Raw genomic sequence first — 15,826 nt, forward strand, 5'->3', positions numbered from 1 at the left:
CTAGAATGAAAAGAAATAAATTTGCTAGGGGCCAAGTTAAACTTTGGTGCTGGATGATTGGGAGAGAAACGCGTAACTTTTATATCAGCTGAGTGGCTGAAGTAAGTTAATAAACTCAGCCAATGTAAATCTTATCGTTATGAAAAGCTGTGTATTTTGCTAGATTCCTTATTGTTTTTTTTTTCCTGGGTCAACAGGGATTTGTCTCGCAATAATATTAAGATGTTACCACGCGGGATTTTTTGGAACCTTGTCAAACTGACACAGCTGTAAGTGAGAACAATCAGTAAGGTGTAATTCGACAAAAATGTTCCATTATTTTTTTTTGTCGATAGATTCCATTCGCTTCTAAAGACGTTAATACTTGTCCTTGGTCTTGTTTTTGGGTTCCATTAACTACTAACGTCCAAGGTCTCGTTTTTTCCAAAAAGTTAATAACTTTATCCAACGTGAACAAGTTGCCATCCAGCGGACAAAATGTATCACAACTAACTCATTTTATTCATTGTGTACTTTGGGAAGGGGTTGTGGGGGGATTTCTTCCCCCCATATTAATTTTGTGAAAAAATTTTTGTGTCAACAATTGCCTGTCATGGTAACACCAAAGTCAATGAACTTCAGCCGATAATACCAAAACTTTTTCGGATAAATACCTGACAAAGTCCTGAAAATCCATGGCGTTTGTGCAAATATTGAAAAAGCTATTCAGGTTCAAAGTCGCCGGGGGCATCATTTACCCCCCACCAGTCTAAATTAAGGGTTATATATGTTAGAGCACGGCATGTTTAATTCTGAGTACTGTCAGCTAAGTTGTGGCTAGTTGTATTATTTGTACAGCTAAAATGTAAGTTATTATGTAGGTGGATGGCTCACAACAAACTTAATAATCTCTCCCATGACGTCTTCAGGAACTTGACCAAGATAAAGATACTGTAAGTGAGGTTCATGGATATTTGGTTCATAGAAAAATTAGACCGCTTAATTGGAAAACTGCATCATACAGAAACTGTGACAGCAACTAACAAATGCAACCCAATTTTAGTTGTATTTAATGTTTTTTTTTTTTTCCTTTTTTTTTTTTTGAGTTCCTAAGACTTAAGGGGGCAGATGAGGGCAGGCGAGAAGGGGGAGGGGTGGGGGGATTAAAAAGCACCGCTCACGTATTTCAATAACGATAAAGTCATGACAATTGGTTCTGTAAGATATATCGTTCCTTTGTGATTCGTGTAATTAGGACGTATCCATGTTTTAGGAAACTCTCGAAACTGTTAAAATTGTTTCAAAAACATAGAAAATACATAAAAACATTACAAACGCCGATATGATATACAATTGTAAATTATATTAAAACTAAAGCTTTTCGACGTTTCAATGATGCTATCATAACTATCAAGGCAAAGTGGCTGTTTCTTCGTGGTTGAATATAAACTAGTGAACACAATATAATAGACATTAATTTTCTTTGTGATTATGTAAATAACTTAGCGCGGATGGTGTCAGCTTGCATGTTCAAAGCTGGTTTAAGGTTTTGATAGATCAACATTTCGTGTGTTAAAGCCAGTTACACACTAGGCGATTTTATACGCTGATCGGCGTATAAAATCGTCGATATCTGGCATGTCAGATATCGGTGATTAAATTCGCCGGCATTTGCCTAGTGTGCTCGTTCCCGCTATTTCCTGCGCTCATCGCTGCAGATCGCCAGTAAAGTCAACTAATCAGTATGGGCTATTTTATCGCACGACTTTTCAAAATGTCGGATAGTAGCGATACGATGGAGCCTGGGAACATTGTTTAAGTGCCACATCGCGGCAATCAACGAAAAAAATTGCCAAGTGTGTCCGCATCAATCAGTGGCGGAAATTGCTTGCGATTTTCGCTGACGATCATATTCGTCGCGATCGGTTAATAAAATCGCCTAGCTTGTCGCCGGCTTAAGCCATGGACCCATCTTGTGACCGGCAGACGGCACAAAGAAACAAGTGATGTCATTCGGCAACAAAATTGGCTTTGCGCCTTCATCCAGCTGTGTTTACAAGCCGGAAAATCGGAGATGTGTTAAAATCCAGGGAACTGAAACCAAGTATCATCAACCAACAATGCGATTTAAATGTGGTCTATGCGATATGGACTTTGTCGGGTACACCAACCGACACTTACATGAACGTGTTGCCGAACACAGTTTACGTTATTCCTCAATTTATAGGCAAGCACATGTACGATTTGCACCGGATACTAAAAAAATAATTTAACTAACAACTTTTCAGTGCCGAAAAAATGCCGCAACAAATTTGACTGCTTAATTCACGTAATGTTGATCATTCAAGATCTTAAACTAGCTTTCAACGTACAAGCTGATTCCATCCGCACCAAGTTATTTACATAATCAAAAAGAACACTAAGGGTCAGTTATTAAAAAGACAGTTTAGACGGTGCTTAACAAAATCACGTTCTAAACCATATTTTCAATTTTGCCAACAGTCATATCTAAACATTGTCTACTGCTGACAGTAACAGGAAGGCTTGCATCCCAGCCTAGAAAACTATTTATTTACTTAAAATAAATCACTTATCAACAGATTTGGAGGCCCACTGATTGTCTTAAGGGCCCATTAAAGTATCTTTTGATGACGTTGGTAGGGAAAAATCAATTTGCTATAACTTTGCACGTGTATGTTTCAATTGGACCAAATTTGGGCAATACCCATAGGGGGCAAATATAGTCCAGTTCATGACGTCATCGGACCACGCCCAATGTCACGTGACCAGAAACAGAAAAATGCATTTTAACTAAACGAGTAGTATCTCTCGGATGACTAGATCAATTTTATTCATGTATTCAAATAGATTCAAGACCCCATGTAGGTATAGGAGAGAGGGTGTAATGAGATGCAAGCGATCTAGGTATAGGAGGGATGTAATGAGATGCCAACGGTCTGGGTATAGTAGGGGTTTAATGAGATGCAAGTGTATGTATGATTTGAAGTTTATTATTGTAAATTAATTGGAGTAAAGTGTACTGTGTTCTGGCTGTACGATTCCGCCCAACCATCCGGGTAGTACATCAAATATATAGGGAAAGAACAATGGGTGTGCTAAGAACCAATGAGAGATCACTGACGGAAACTATTGAACGGGTCAAACTGGTTTTGAGACCGGTTGGATTTGAGGATTCAAAATGGTAGTCATATTGTTGAAAAGGAAACCGGTCAATCTAGTTTTAAGCCAACGGTTTGTAGTCTGTTAGCTGTAACACCCCAAAAATGGACACCAGACAATATTTTATTTCAACTCAAATAATTTCATTGAATAAACATGATAATTTGTGTCTTTTCCCGTGTTTTGAAAACAACTGACTGGAAAACTGCGTAAACTGTAAGTCATACAACAGAGAGGTAGCCTTACCACAAATTGTGTCCCTTTTTTTTGCACTTAATCAGAGCAAACATAAATCAATTACCGCAGCTTACATTATTTTTAATTTAGTTACTCAACAAATTAATTAAAGTGAACATAAACAATTGACCTTGTTTTCGTTTAACCGATTTCGTTTCCGCGCTACCCTAGTTTCTCTAAACTAATTTTCCGGATAAGAAAATGTTGACAACAGAAGGAAAGCGAAAACGAAATCGTGCGTTTACTTTACAAGACCTACTTACTATTTACTTTCAAATAAAAGTCATGTTGTCCGCTTTGTTACAACGGACTATTTACATTCAACTTAAAGTTGCAGTGTTTTCGTTCAACCGATTTCGTTGCCGCGTTACCCTCGTTTCTCTAAACTAATTTTCCGGAAAAGAAAATGTTGACAACAGAAGGAAAGCGAAAGCCAATTCGTGCGTTTACTTTACACGGTTTACTTTACAAAATTGTCCGCTTTCTTACAACGGACTATTTACCTTCAACTGAAAGTTGCGTTGTTTGTTTTCTTTCAACCGATTTCGTTGCCGCGTTACCCTCGTTTCTCTAAACTAATTTTTCGGAAAAGAAAATGTTGACAGCAGAAGGAAAGCGAAAGCCAATCCGTGAGTTTACTATACACGATGTACTTTACAAAATTATCCGCATGTTACAACGGACCATTTAAATTCAGTTTAAAGTTATGCTGTGCGCTTGGCAACAATACTCGAGTCCTAAACAATTCTAAAGAACGCAAATAGCAAAAAAAAAAATCGTTTTTGTTAAACCAGCTTTAAGTTACTATCGTTTCCCTGAACTAAAATTTTCAGAAAAAGAAATATTGACAGCAGAAGGAAAGCGAAAACATATTTGTGAGTTTACTATACATGATTTAATAACGTTACAAAATTAGTTGCATGTTACAACGGACTACCTATATTCAAATAAGAGTCATGTTGTTCGCTTCGCAACAATAGGCAAGTCCCAAACAATTGTTTAGGCAACAACAAAAAAAAAACGTAATTGGTTTTTGTTAACCTGCTTTATAAGCATGAAGTTAAAGTTATATTTACAAAATTAAGTTTATCACTGCACGCTTAGAAACACACTAAAATGCCTTCCTCAGAGGAACGTGTCAAAACAAAAATATGCACTGTGACTCGAATAGAACGGTATTTATATTTAGAGAAAGTAACATTTCAATTCACGCAAAATTGTTCGCATGTTACAACGGACTACTTATATTCAAATAAAAGTCATGTTGTTCGCTTGCAACAATAGGCGTGAGAAATGAACAGCGTTGTATGCACACAAAGCTTTGAGAAATGAACAACAAGTTTAGTTTTGTTCGTAAAAGCTCTAATAAAACCTTAAGTAAAACGATGCCATTGACAGCGCAAATTTCTTTGAGCAACAAGAAGAAACGATTTCCCTTCGTTCGAATAACGAACTCCCACGCGTAGAACTAGCCTTGAGAACTAGTAAACTACAGTGTAAACTTAAGACAGCGTCCACTCGCAAACATCATTGAGAACATAACAATTAACTTCTTCCGCACGCGCAAAACTAGCAAAATTTTTCCTGACTTTATCACTAAACGCTAAGAAACAGGCTAAAAAAAATATAGGGCTGTATTTAATTCATCTTAACAAAGTCCTTCGGAATGAATGGTTCACAAATCGAAATCATGCGCTCTGAATAATTTTTTCCTTTGACAATATTCACCCGTAAACATAAAAATCCGTGTAAACGATTTCACATTTCGATAAAACTGTAATAACGCAAGTCGAAGGCGACACGAATAGTCAATAAAATCATGAAACTGGAGTTCTCTCTTGTTTATTCGTTTCATCACTTTGTTATTCTAACACAAGAAATTTTCACTTCAACGAAGCGCAATCTATTCGATGACATAAAACCAGGCGAAGACAAAAAGAAAAAGCAAGCTCCATTGGTTTGCGTCTGAGTAGGTATGAAAACATCAGTTGGGCGGAAAAGGAAATTCAAAAATTCGAAAGAGTGCATTGTTCACGAAACGGGTTGTGGTTGATGCCAAAGAGCAATTCAAACAAAATCAAACTTGTCAAACTGCAACTAGACACGCATCGTGTAACTTTGTACGTTAGCGTAATAAACTCAAGCATAGTAGGTGAATAAAACACCTTCAAATATAGTGTGACATAATAAAGTGGTGAATTAACAGTTCAGCGTCCTTTGGAGGCATTTCAATTCTCGTACTTTATCCACGTTATTTGTTGGATTATACACAGCTAAACACACACGGTGTAGATTTTTTTTTTCAGCGCAGTAATCTCTTCCATCGCGTGTGAAACACGCTCAAATAAACGGCGCGACAAACATTCATTAAGAAAGCCGTGAATTAGCTAAGGCATCGAGGTGTTTCAATTCTCGCATTTTAATCTATCATAAACAAGCATCGTGTACATTTTATGTCAATGCAGTAATCTCTTCCAATCGCGTGCGAAACACGCTCGCATAAAGTGCGACAAACATACCTTACTTAAGAAGGCGGTAATTAACTTGAGCATCCTTTGGATGTCTTTCAATGCTCGTACTTTAAATTATACCATCAATACGCATCGCGTAAATTTACGTTAGCGCGTATCACATTACTGCTCAGTGTCGTAACGAAATGGGAAGTGTACAATAAGTTATTTTACGCAGAAAAACTCGTTCATTCAAATGCAAGTGTAACTACATTGTGCAAAGTGCGTGATATTTTGTTTTGTAAACACATAAGAACCGCTTTCTTCGTATTTGCAATGAACAACGTCCAACTTTTGAAAATTCAGTGAATGACACAAGCATGCTCGGAAGAAAGGAAATCCGAGTGCTCCTATGAGGAGTCGAACCTAAGACCTTCCGATTACTAGTTCGAACTTTTCAAATGAAACTGCATTTCTTACCTGAAAATGGTAAAGTTTTTACATGCAAAGCGAAAGGTCAAGTGAACAAACAATCGAGTCTACACTTCCAGCATTCGCGCTTCACTGAGATACGACATATTTGTATGAATCACCCGTTGCAAGCGATAAAAGCAACTCAATACTCATTGCCAACTAAAGTGAGTAAATTGTTTAACTCACATACTACTCTGAGTAAAAGGTACACACTGTAACTGTAAATTCGTCTTCACAAGTCCAAACAAAAGCCTTTTGTTGTTTATTGCGCTTAGGGAATTGTTCCGAGACTCGGCGAAGATGAATTTCAAATCGTCACATAATTGTCGGCGTGTCAAATTAGCGGCACTAGGGGAAAGGGGTTTGGAAAGTTGCGTAAGGTTTACTATTATTGTTATTGACCCCAAGCAATAAACCTGGAAATGCTAAATTTTTTTATACGATTTTGGATCAGTTGATAATAGCGCGCAGCACAACGCCGCAAAACAGCGAAGCTTTTATCGATGGTTTCACTTGGTCAAGAGTTCTGAATTTCAAAACTAACTTCCCTTACTCGTAAAAAAAGGAAAGGAAAGAAAAGGCTTCGTTTATGAAAACTAGCGCTTTCGATTGGAAAAATCGCCCGATTAGACCGTTTGATTGAAAAGGATCAATGTGGTCGTTGTCATTTAGTCTTAAAACAAAAGCATCGGTTGCTAGCGCGGCTCTTAAAGAAGAGGTGTTAGTTTAAAAACCATCCACTTTCACTCGGGACGCGACGCTTTCGCCAAATATGCAAATTTCGAACTCGTGCAGTCATCCGCAAGTTTTGAATTTCCCTCGTGAATTTCGCTATTGTAATAACAGCGAGTTTGAATTTCCCTCCTGAATTGATAAGCCTTTGTTTAGCGCTAAAGCTATTGTTTCAAAATCTCCTTTTATGGCCATATTTGCGACGCTAAACAAAGAGCATTGTCTTTGAATTTGATCAGCTTTTCTTGATACGCACATAATGCTCATTTTGTAAACTTGCAAGTGATGGAAGCAACTCAATACTCATTGCCAAATAAAGTGAGTACACCGTTTTACTCACATACTACTCTGAGTAAAAGGTACACACTGTAACCTCATGATGCTCATTTTGTAAACTTGCAAGTGATAGAAGTAACTCAACACCCATTGCTAAAGAAAGTGAGTAAACCGTCTTACTCACATACTACTCTGAGTAAAAGTCACACACTTGGACCGGCACATGATGCTCATTTCTTAAAAGTGCTCCGAGCATTCAAAGTTACTCATTATAACAAAATACTGCTCATTGACGCTAAAGAGTAACACTGGGTTTAGAGCAAGATGCAGTGCTTAACACAAGTCAGCTAAAGGGTGATGTCCAAAATTGGTGCGGAACCCAACTTTGACAAACCAAATTACAAGCGATTAAAAACAATTTATTGAATTCAAAAAGAAAAACGCACAGTTTCTTACATAGTTAAAAGAGTCTAAAGAAGAAACAACACTACAATACAATAATCATGTGGTTGCAATGAAAGGATAGAGATAGTAAAATCGTTTATTAGACATCATATTTCCTACGTCTTATTCGTGATGTACTATTTATGAGTGGTGTATATTTGTCCTGATTATTGCAGTAACCTATGAATGAACATTTGCTGTAACCTAACAGCTTGGACAGGTTGGATCTTTCCTCGTCTTTCTGTCCAACTATTTAAGTTTGGTTTTGCATGGAGACATCGACCGGCCTAGGAATTCATTTGTCACTCTACTAGCAACGTTCGTGATATTTTCTCTTTTGTCTTGTGTAACTGAACGACTCTTCGCCGTCTGAACTTTCTTTATGCACATCCTCGTATTCAAATAGTCTGTTCAGTAGGTATTTCCGTTTTGTGATTGCTGCCTCTGCCGCCTCTGTATAATCCATTTCATCCTCTTCCATAAAACTACGCAGCGTTTTCATTACCTTGTTATGAACTGGATCAGTTTTAAGATCACAGTACCACTTCAGATAATGTAGATATAAGGTTCGAAGCCTCTTTCTATAAGCAGGAAGAAGCAGATTGGATGCTTGAGCCTCGGCATCTTGTTTTCGAAAACCCTGCACCATGTACTCTTCGACCTGTTCCTCCCAAACTGAATTCAGATCACGAATAGCTTCCCCACGCAACTTATCCCAGGGATCACTACCAGCATCCTCATTGTCACTATCCGTGTTTTCATCTTCTTTGTCATCGCCTGTATCGTTTTCGTCATCATCTTCTTCATCACTTTCATCTTTATCATCAATATCATCAGCATCGTCATCATCATCATCATATTCATATTCTCGTTCTTCATTGTCGTCACTTAGATTCCCTACATGTTGTCCTTCATCTGCGTTTGCTTTAACAAAAGTATCTGAAGAATGATCGTCACTAATAGTATTTTGACTGCTCATCTCCTCTTGGTTTTGCATTAGACGCTTGTGACAACTCTGCTTCTCGTGACGGTCTCTATTAAATGTTCGACTAAACGTTCTCTGACAGAACTGACAAGGATGTGCCATAGCTTAGTTCTGCGATGCTTACTAGACGCTTTCCTGCTTTGAAATGAGCAAGCTAATGAATTTTTGACTCATTTATTGAGTCACTCAAAAAGAGCTACTGGTGACATGCGTGCTCGCTCTAGACACTTTCCTGCCTTGAAATGAGTAAACCAATAATTTTTTTACTCATCAATAAAATTGAGTCACTCAAAGAGAGTTACTGGCAACATGCGTGCTCGCATCTCTTTGAGTAACTGGTAATAGTCCATCGTTGATCCTTGCCATACTCTGAACGCTCAAGTGGTACTCAGCCTACACGAATATTACGCGATTGTGGTATTATGCATGCTCGGAGTGGTCAACTGTTAGTCATGCAACGCATGCTCTGAGCGTATATATGCTCATGTTACTTGTTATAGGGGTAATAGGGCGCAACAGAACAAGTAATCACAAACGATTTCTTGATCGAAAGAAAATTTAATTTTTTGCAACACACTATAGAAGATATAGCGCTGTATCATACAATTAATGTTATTGAATGAACATGATATTTTATTATAAACGCATTCCAAAAGGAATGATGAGGATGATGATTAGATAACATTGATGTTATCTAAATTTACATTTAATGTACCTATGTCGGTACATGGTGCATTCGGAAGTTTTTACTATCAATTTTCTAGTTGCTTGTAACTGTTTAGTAATTACCCTTATTGCTCAAAAGCGAAGTTGATTGTGAATTTCATTGGCGAGAAAATCAATATCCCTGCAATGGTCCTCTCTTGCATGAGCGCAGTAATCCCTTGTCGGTTCCACTTCCGATAGTTCTTGGTCGGAATAAACAGATCTTTGAGGATCCCTGAAATAGTGGTAGTATTGTCCATTTACACGATGATAAATAGCGTTTAGAATGCGAGTTTTCACTCCCTCTAAATGCACGACGTCACCGGCACTCTTGAGTTCTAAGGATGTTAGGTAAATGGCAGTTCTGGGATGTTTAGGCAAGTCGCTGACGTAGGTTTCCCATTTGTCGCTGAGTTTGAATCCGAGAGTACCACAAACACTTTCTGCAATCCTCCTAATACGTGAAAGGTCAACTTTGTCCACAAGTTGATCGAAGTAACGGAACCACACTTCTTCGTTGTCTATCATTAAACACGAATGTTGTCGCTGACTTGGATGATTGATAGCACAACCATGACATTGTTCCCATTTTTCTTGCTGAATGAGTTCATCACATACAGCAGCGAAAGCGAGCTGAAAGACATGGCCAACCAATACAGCTCCACGTTTATTTTCCCCATTTTCCAATTCGTCTATTAGGTGAAACGTTACGTGAGGTGGTTGGATCTCATTCTTTGGTTCCATCGTCACTTCGGTAAAATAAAGTGGCTGAGAGGCTGGCGACAGAATAACATATACTGTAAAGAATAAGCAAACTGGTGACCCTTATATACATTTAAAAGGTTCGACTCGTGTAAGCCGGTTAAACATGTCTCGTGTTGCTGTCTCCAAAAAAAACAAAACACCAGCCTAAACGTGAATGGGATCTGCACAACCACAAAATGATCTGCCCTATTACCACCCATAACTGGCAAGCAGCTTGAACATACATAATACCGTTATTGGGCAATTTGACCAGTGGTAAACTGGGGTTTTTATTCGAAAGAACCGGTTTTTAAAAACTATATAAAATGACTGCGACCGGCTCATGACACACAACTCTTATCAAGTGACTTTTAAGATGACATAACCGGTTTCAACCCGTCCATACGAGTCAAACACAGTTTTAGAAGAAAACATCTGACCAATCAGAACCTTTTATGACCAAGGGAAAATGCAAATGATAGTGACAACTGACTTTATTGAGACAAGAAACATATTTTTATAACATTTTCCTTAAAAAAAAGGATGTGATAACGGTCTTACATCTTCAAGCCACCGTTACGTCTAATGTCATAGACTTTTTGAACGTATTGTTCTTTGCATTCAGGTTGATAGAGGTAACCACTTAGCTCCGGTGGATCCACAATCCTGTTGTTGCAATCTATTACCACGATATTTCGAACAGCCTCTTCTGCTTCATCCCAGAGGAGTTTTTTTCCGACATACCCTCTCACGGGTCTTGGAAATGGATCTGGGTTAATGTAACTTCTCAAAGGATAAGCTTCGGTATCACGGCATTTCTGAGGAAACCTGTAGGCACCAGGATGGGGTTCAGTGTTCCCCTCTATCCAGTCTCGGTTTTTCTGGGTTAGGGGTACATCAGCCCATTGGAAAAATTCGCACTGGTTATTGTTGCACCTTAAGTACAAACGACCAGGGTTCTTCTCTGATTTGCTAACACTGAGCGTCATAGAACGGGAACAGCAACAAACCAAATTGTTCCACTTTTGTTTCAGTTCCTCATGGAGTTGACTTTTCACAGCACTCATATAAGGCAACATGTCTAAAGCAAAAGCAAACAGTGGGCAGGTGGCGTGGGGACACTTTATGTACTCCCAACCCTTTTGTGAGACCTTTCTTTCCACAAACACTTCGTGAATGGGACAACACAGCAAGTGATCCGGATCCAATGGATGCATTTCAGGATTTGTCTGAGTGGTTTTCTTCTCGACATTGTCCTGTCTTTTCAATTCAAAGCAATCCAATTCTTTCAACAAATTGTTCACGGCATTTTCTTTTTCGTTCACAGAAGTACCCTCTTCAATTACTTCTTCGATAACATCTGTTTTTTCCTTTTTGGAATCAAGAAGAAGACTCTGATGTTTCACCATTCTAGGATCCTCAACTTCATTTGGTTGATATCCGAAATACTCTGCCTCTAACGTCTTTCTGAATTGGTCCTCCTTGGTGCGAAAAATACTTTGTATGGTACCACCAAGTTCTACTTCTTCCTCATTGGTCCTTTGCTTTTTTCTACTTCCTGTGGATACTTTGGAGGGACGAGTGGGTTTTCTCTCGGTTAGGTCCAAGGTGTTGTCAGTGACTTGATTTTTCCTTTTCAACTTTAACTTCAACTTCTTTTCTTTTGGAAACGGTATGCGCATTGAAGAAGCATCTACGTTGATCCATTCACAGCTCATCTTGACGGAAGAATTGTTTCGACCGTCAAACAAACTCCTCTTATACACTTTCCCCTTGGTTGTATGATTGGTTTCATCCAACCAGAAAACGATGGTCTGATCTATTCTGACCAATGAGATAGTTTTGTGACCAAACAAGGAAGGAACATTCGTCTACATAGACGCCGTCAAACGAGTTGATACCTAGATGACGCCGTCAAACTAGTAATAATAATAATAATAATAATAATAATAATAATAATAATAATAATAATAATAATAATAATAAAAATAATATATCGCTTGTAATCTTGAGTAGTGTCATAGTTGGGTTCCGCACCAATTTTGGATATCACCCTTTAGCTGACTTGTGTTAAGCACTGCATCTTGCTCTAAACCCAGTGTTACTCTTTAGCGTCAATGAGCAGTATTTTGTTATAATGAGTAACTTTGAATGCTCGGAGCACTTTTAAGAAATGAGCATCATGTGCCGGTCCAAGTGTGTGACTTTTACTCAGAGTAGTATGTGAGTAAGACGGTTTACTCACTTTCTTTAGCAATGGGTGTTGAGTTGCTTCTATCACTTGCAAGTTTACAAAATGAGCATCATGAGGTTACAGTGTGTACCTTTTACTCAGAGTAGTATGTGAGTAAAACGGTGTACTCACTTTATTTGGCAATGAGTATTGAGTTGCTTCCATCACTTGCAAGTTTACAAAATGAGCATTATGTGCGTATCAAGAAAAGCTGATCAAATTCAAAGACAATGCTCTTTGTTTAGCGTCGCAAATATGGCCATAAAAGGAGATTTTGAAACAATAGCTTTAGCGCTAAACAAAGGCTTATCAATTCAGGAGGGAAATTCAAACTCGCTGTTATTACAATAGCGAAATTCACGAGGGAAATTCAAAACTTGCGGATGACTGCACGAGTTCGAAATTTGCATATTTGGCGAAAGCGTCGCGTCCCGAGTGAAAGTGGATGGTTTTTAAAATAACACCTCTTCTTTAAGAGCCGCGCTAGCAACCGATGCTTTTGTTTTAAGACTAAATGACAACGACCACATTGATCCTTTTCAATCAAACGGTCTAATCGGGCGATTTTTCCAATCGAAAGCGCTAGTTTTCATAAACGAAGCCTTTTCTTTCCTTTCCTTTTTTTACGAGTAAGGGAAGTTAGTTTTGAAATTCAGAACTCTTGACCAAGTGAAACCATCGATAAAAGCTTCGCTGTTTTGCGGCGTTGTGCTGCGCGCTATTATCAACTGATCCAAAATCGTATAAAAAAATTTAGCATTTCCAGGTTTATTGCTTGGGGTCAATAACAATAATAGTAAACCTTACGCAACTTTCCAAACCCCTTTCCCCTAGTGCCGCTAATTTGACACGCCGACAATTATGTGACGATTTGAAATTCATCTTCGCCGAGTCTCGGAACAATTCCCTAAGCGCAATAAACAACAAAAGGCTTTTGTTTGGACTTGTGAAGACGAATTTACAGTTACAGTGTGTACCTTTTACTCAGAGTAGTATGTGAGTTAAACAATTTACTCACTTTAGTTGGCAATGAGTATTGAGTTGCTTTTATCGCTTGCAACGGGTGATTCATACAAATATGTCGTATCTCAGTGAAGCGCGAATGCTGGAAGTGTAGACTCGATTGTTTGTTCACTTGACCTTTCGCTTTGCATGTAAAAACTTTACCATTTTCAGGTAAGAAATGCAGTTTCATTTGAAAAGTTCGAACTAGTAATCGGAAGGTCTTAGGTTCGACTCCTCATAGGAGCACTCGGATTTCCTTTCTTCCGAGCATGCTTGTGTCATTCACTGAATTTTCAAAAGTTGGACGTTGTTCATTGCAAATACGAAGAAAGCGGTTCTTATGTGTTTACAAAACAAAATATCACGCACTTTGCACAATGTAGTTACACTTGCATTTGAATGAACGAGTTTTTCTGCGTAAAATAACTTATTGTACACTTCCCATTTCGTTACGACACTGAGCAGTAATGTGATACGCGCTAACGTAAATTTACGCGATGCGTATTGATGGTATAATTTAAAGTACGAGCATTGAAAGACATCCAAAGGATGCTCAAGTTAATTACCGCCTTCTTAAGTAAGGTATGTTTGTCGCACTTTATGCGAGCGTGTTTCGCACGCGATTGGAAGAGATTACTGCATTGACATAAAATGTACACGATGCTTGTTTATGATAGATTAAAATGCGAGAATTGAAACACCTCGATGCCTTAGCTAATTCACGGCTTTCTTAATGAATGTTTGTCGCGCCGTTTATTTGAGCGTGTTTCACACGCGATGGAAGAGATTACTGCGCTGAAAAAAAAAATCTACACCGTGTGTGTTTAGCTGTGTATAATCCAACAAATAACGTGGATAAAGTACGAGAATTGAAATGCCTCCAAAGGACGCTGAACTGTTAATTCACCACTTTATTATGTCACACTATATTTGAAGGTGTTTTATTCACCTACTATGCTTGAGTTTATTACGCTAACGTACAAAGTTACACGATGCGTGTCTAGTTGCAGTTTGACAAGTTTGATTTTGTTTGAATTGCTCTTTGGCATCAACCACAACCCGTTTCGTGAACAATGCACTCTTTCGAATTTTTGAATTTCCTTTTCCGCCCAACTGATGTTTTCATACCTACTCAGACGCAAACCAATGGAGCTTGCTTTTTCTTTTTGTCTTCGCCTGGTTTTATGTCATCGAATAGATTGCGCTTCGTTGAAGTGAAAATTTCTTGTGTTAGAATAACAAAGTGATGAAACGAATAAACAAGAGAGAACTCCAGTTTCATGATTTTATTGACTATTCGTGTCGCCTTCGACTTGCGTTATTACAGTTTTATCGAAATGTGAAATCGTTTACACGGATTTTTATGTTTACGGGTGAATATTGTCAAAGGAAAAAATTATTCAGAGCGCATGATTTCGATTTGTGAACCATTCATTCCGAAGGACTTTGTTAAGATGAATTAAATACAGCCCTATATTTTTTTTAGCCTGTTTCTTAGCGTTTAGTGATAAAGTCAGGAAAAATTTTGCTAGTTTTGCGCGTGCGGAAGAAGTTAATTGTTATGTTCTCAATGATGTTTGCGAGTGGACGCTGTCTTAAGTTTACACTGTAGTTTACTAGTTCTCAAGGCTAGTTCTACGCGTGGGAGTTCGTTATTCGAACGAAGGGAAATCGTTTCTTCTTGTTGCTCAAAGAAATTTGCGCTGTCAATGGCATCGTTTTACTTAAGGTTTTATTAGAGCTTTTACGAACAAAACTAAACTTGTTGTTCATTTCTCAAAGCTTTGTGTGCATACAACGCTGTTCATTTCTCACGCCTATTGTTGCAAGCGAACAACATGACTTTTATTTGAATATAAGTAGTCCGTTGTAACATGCGAACAATTTTGCGTGAATTGAAATGTTACTTTCTCTAAATATAAATACCGTTCTATTCGAGTCACAGTGCATATTTTTGTTTTGACACGTTCCTCTGAGGAAGGCATTTTAGTGTGTTTCTAAGCGTGCAGTGATAAACTTAATTTTGTAAATATAACTTTAACTTCATGCTTATAAAGCAGGTTAACAAAAACCAATTACGTTTTTTTTTTGTTGTTGCCTAAACAATTGTTTGGGACTTGCCTATTGTTGCGAAGCGAACAACATGACTCTTATTTGAATATAGGTAGTCCGTTGTAACATGCAACTAATTTTGTAACGTTATTAAATCATGTATAGTAAACTCACAAATATGTTTTCGCTTTCCTTCTGCTGTCAATATTTCTTTTTCTGAAAATTTTAGTTCAGGGAAACGATAGTAACTTAAAGCTGGTTTAACAAAAACGATTTTTTTTTTTGCTATTTGCGTTCTTTAGAATTGTTTAGGACTCGAGTATTGTTGCC

At 38.0% G+C, this 15,826-nt stretch overlaps 2 protein-coding genes across 2 annotated transcripts in view; both read left to right on the forward strand.

Annotated features, from left to right (window-relative positions):
- LOC146474557 (uncharacterized) overlaps positions 1-273 on the forward strand; it is a 66,327-nt gene extending 66,054 nt beyond the window's left edge. The window contains exon 12 of the mRNA XM_085116935.1: positions 198-273. Coding sequence (XP_084973061.1) covers positions 198-273 — 76 coding nt within the window. The remainder of the gene's footprint in view (positions 1-197) is intronic.
- A 585-nt stretch (positions 274-858) lies between these two features.
- Positions 859-15,826, forward strand: part of LOC146474561 (uncharacterized) — a 29,876-nt gene continuing 14,908 nt past the window's right edge. Inside the window, exon 1 of the mRNA XM_085116936.1 lies at positions 859-932. Within this exon, the coding sequence (XP_084973062.1) occupies positions 865-932 (68 nt within the window). The 5' untranslated portion in view covers positions 859-864. The remainder of the gene's footprint in view (positions 933-15,826) is intronic.

The sequence above is a fragment of the Pavona decussata genome, unplaced genomic scaffold (assembly GCF_977016875.1).
Source record: "Pavona decussata unplaced genomic scaffold, jaPavDecu1.1 SCAFFOLD_88, whole genome shotgun sequence".
NCBI classification, from domain to species: Eukaryota; Metazoa; Cnidaria; class Anthozoa; order Scleractinia; family Agariciidae; genus Pavona; species Pavona decussata.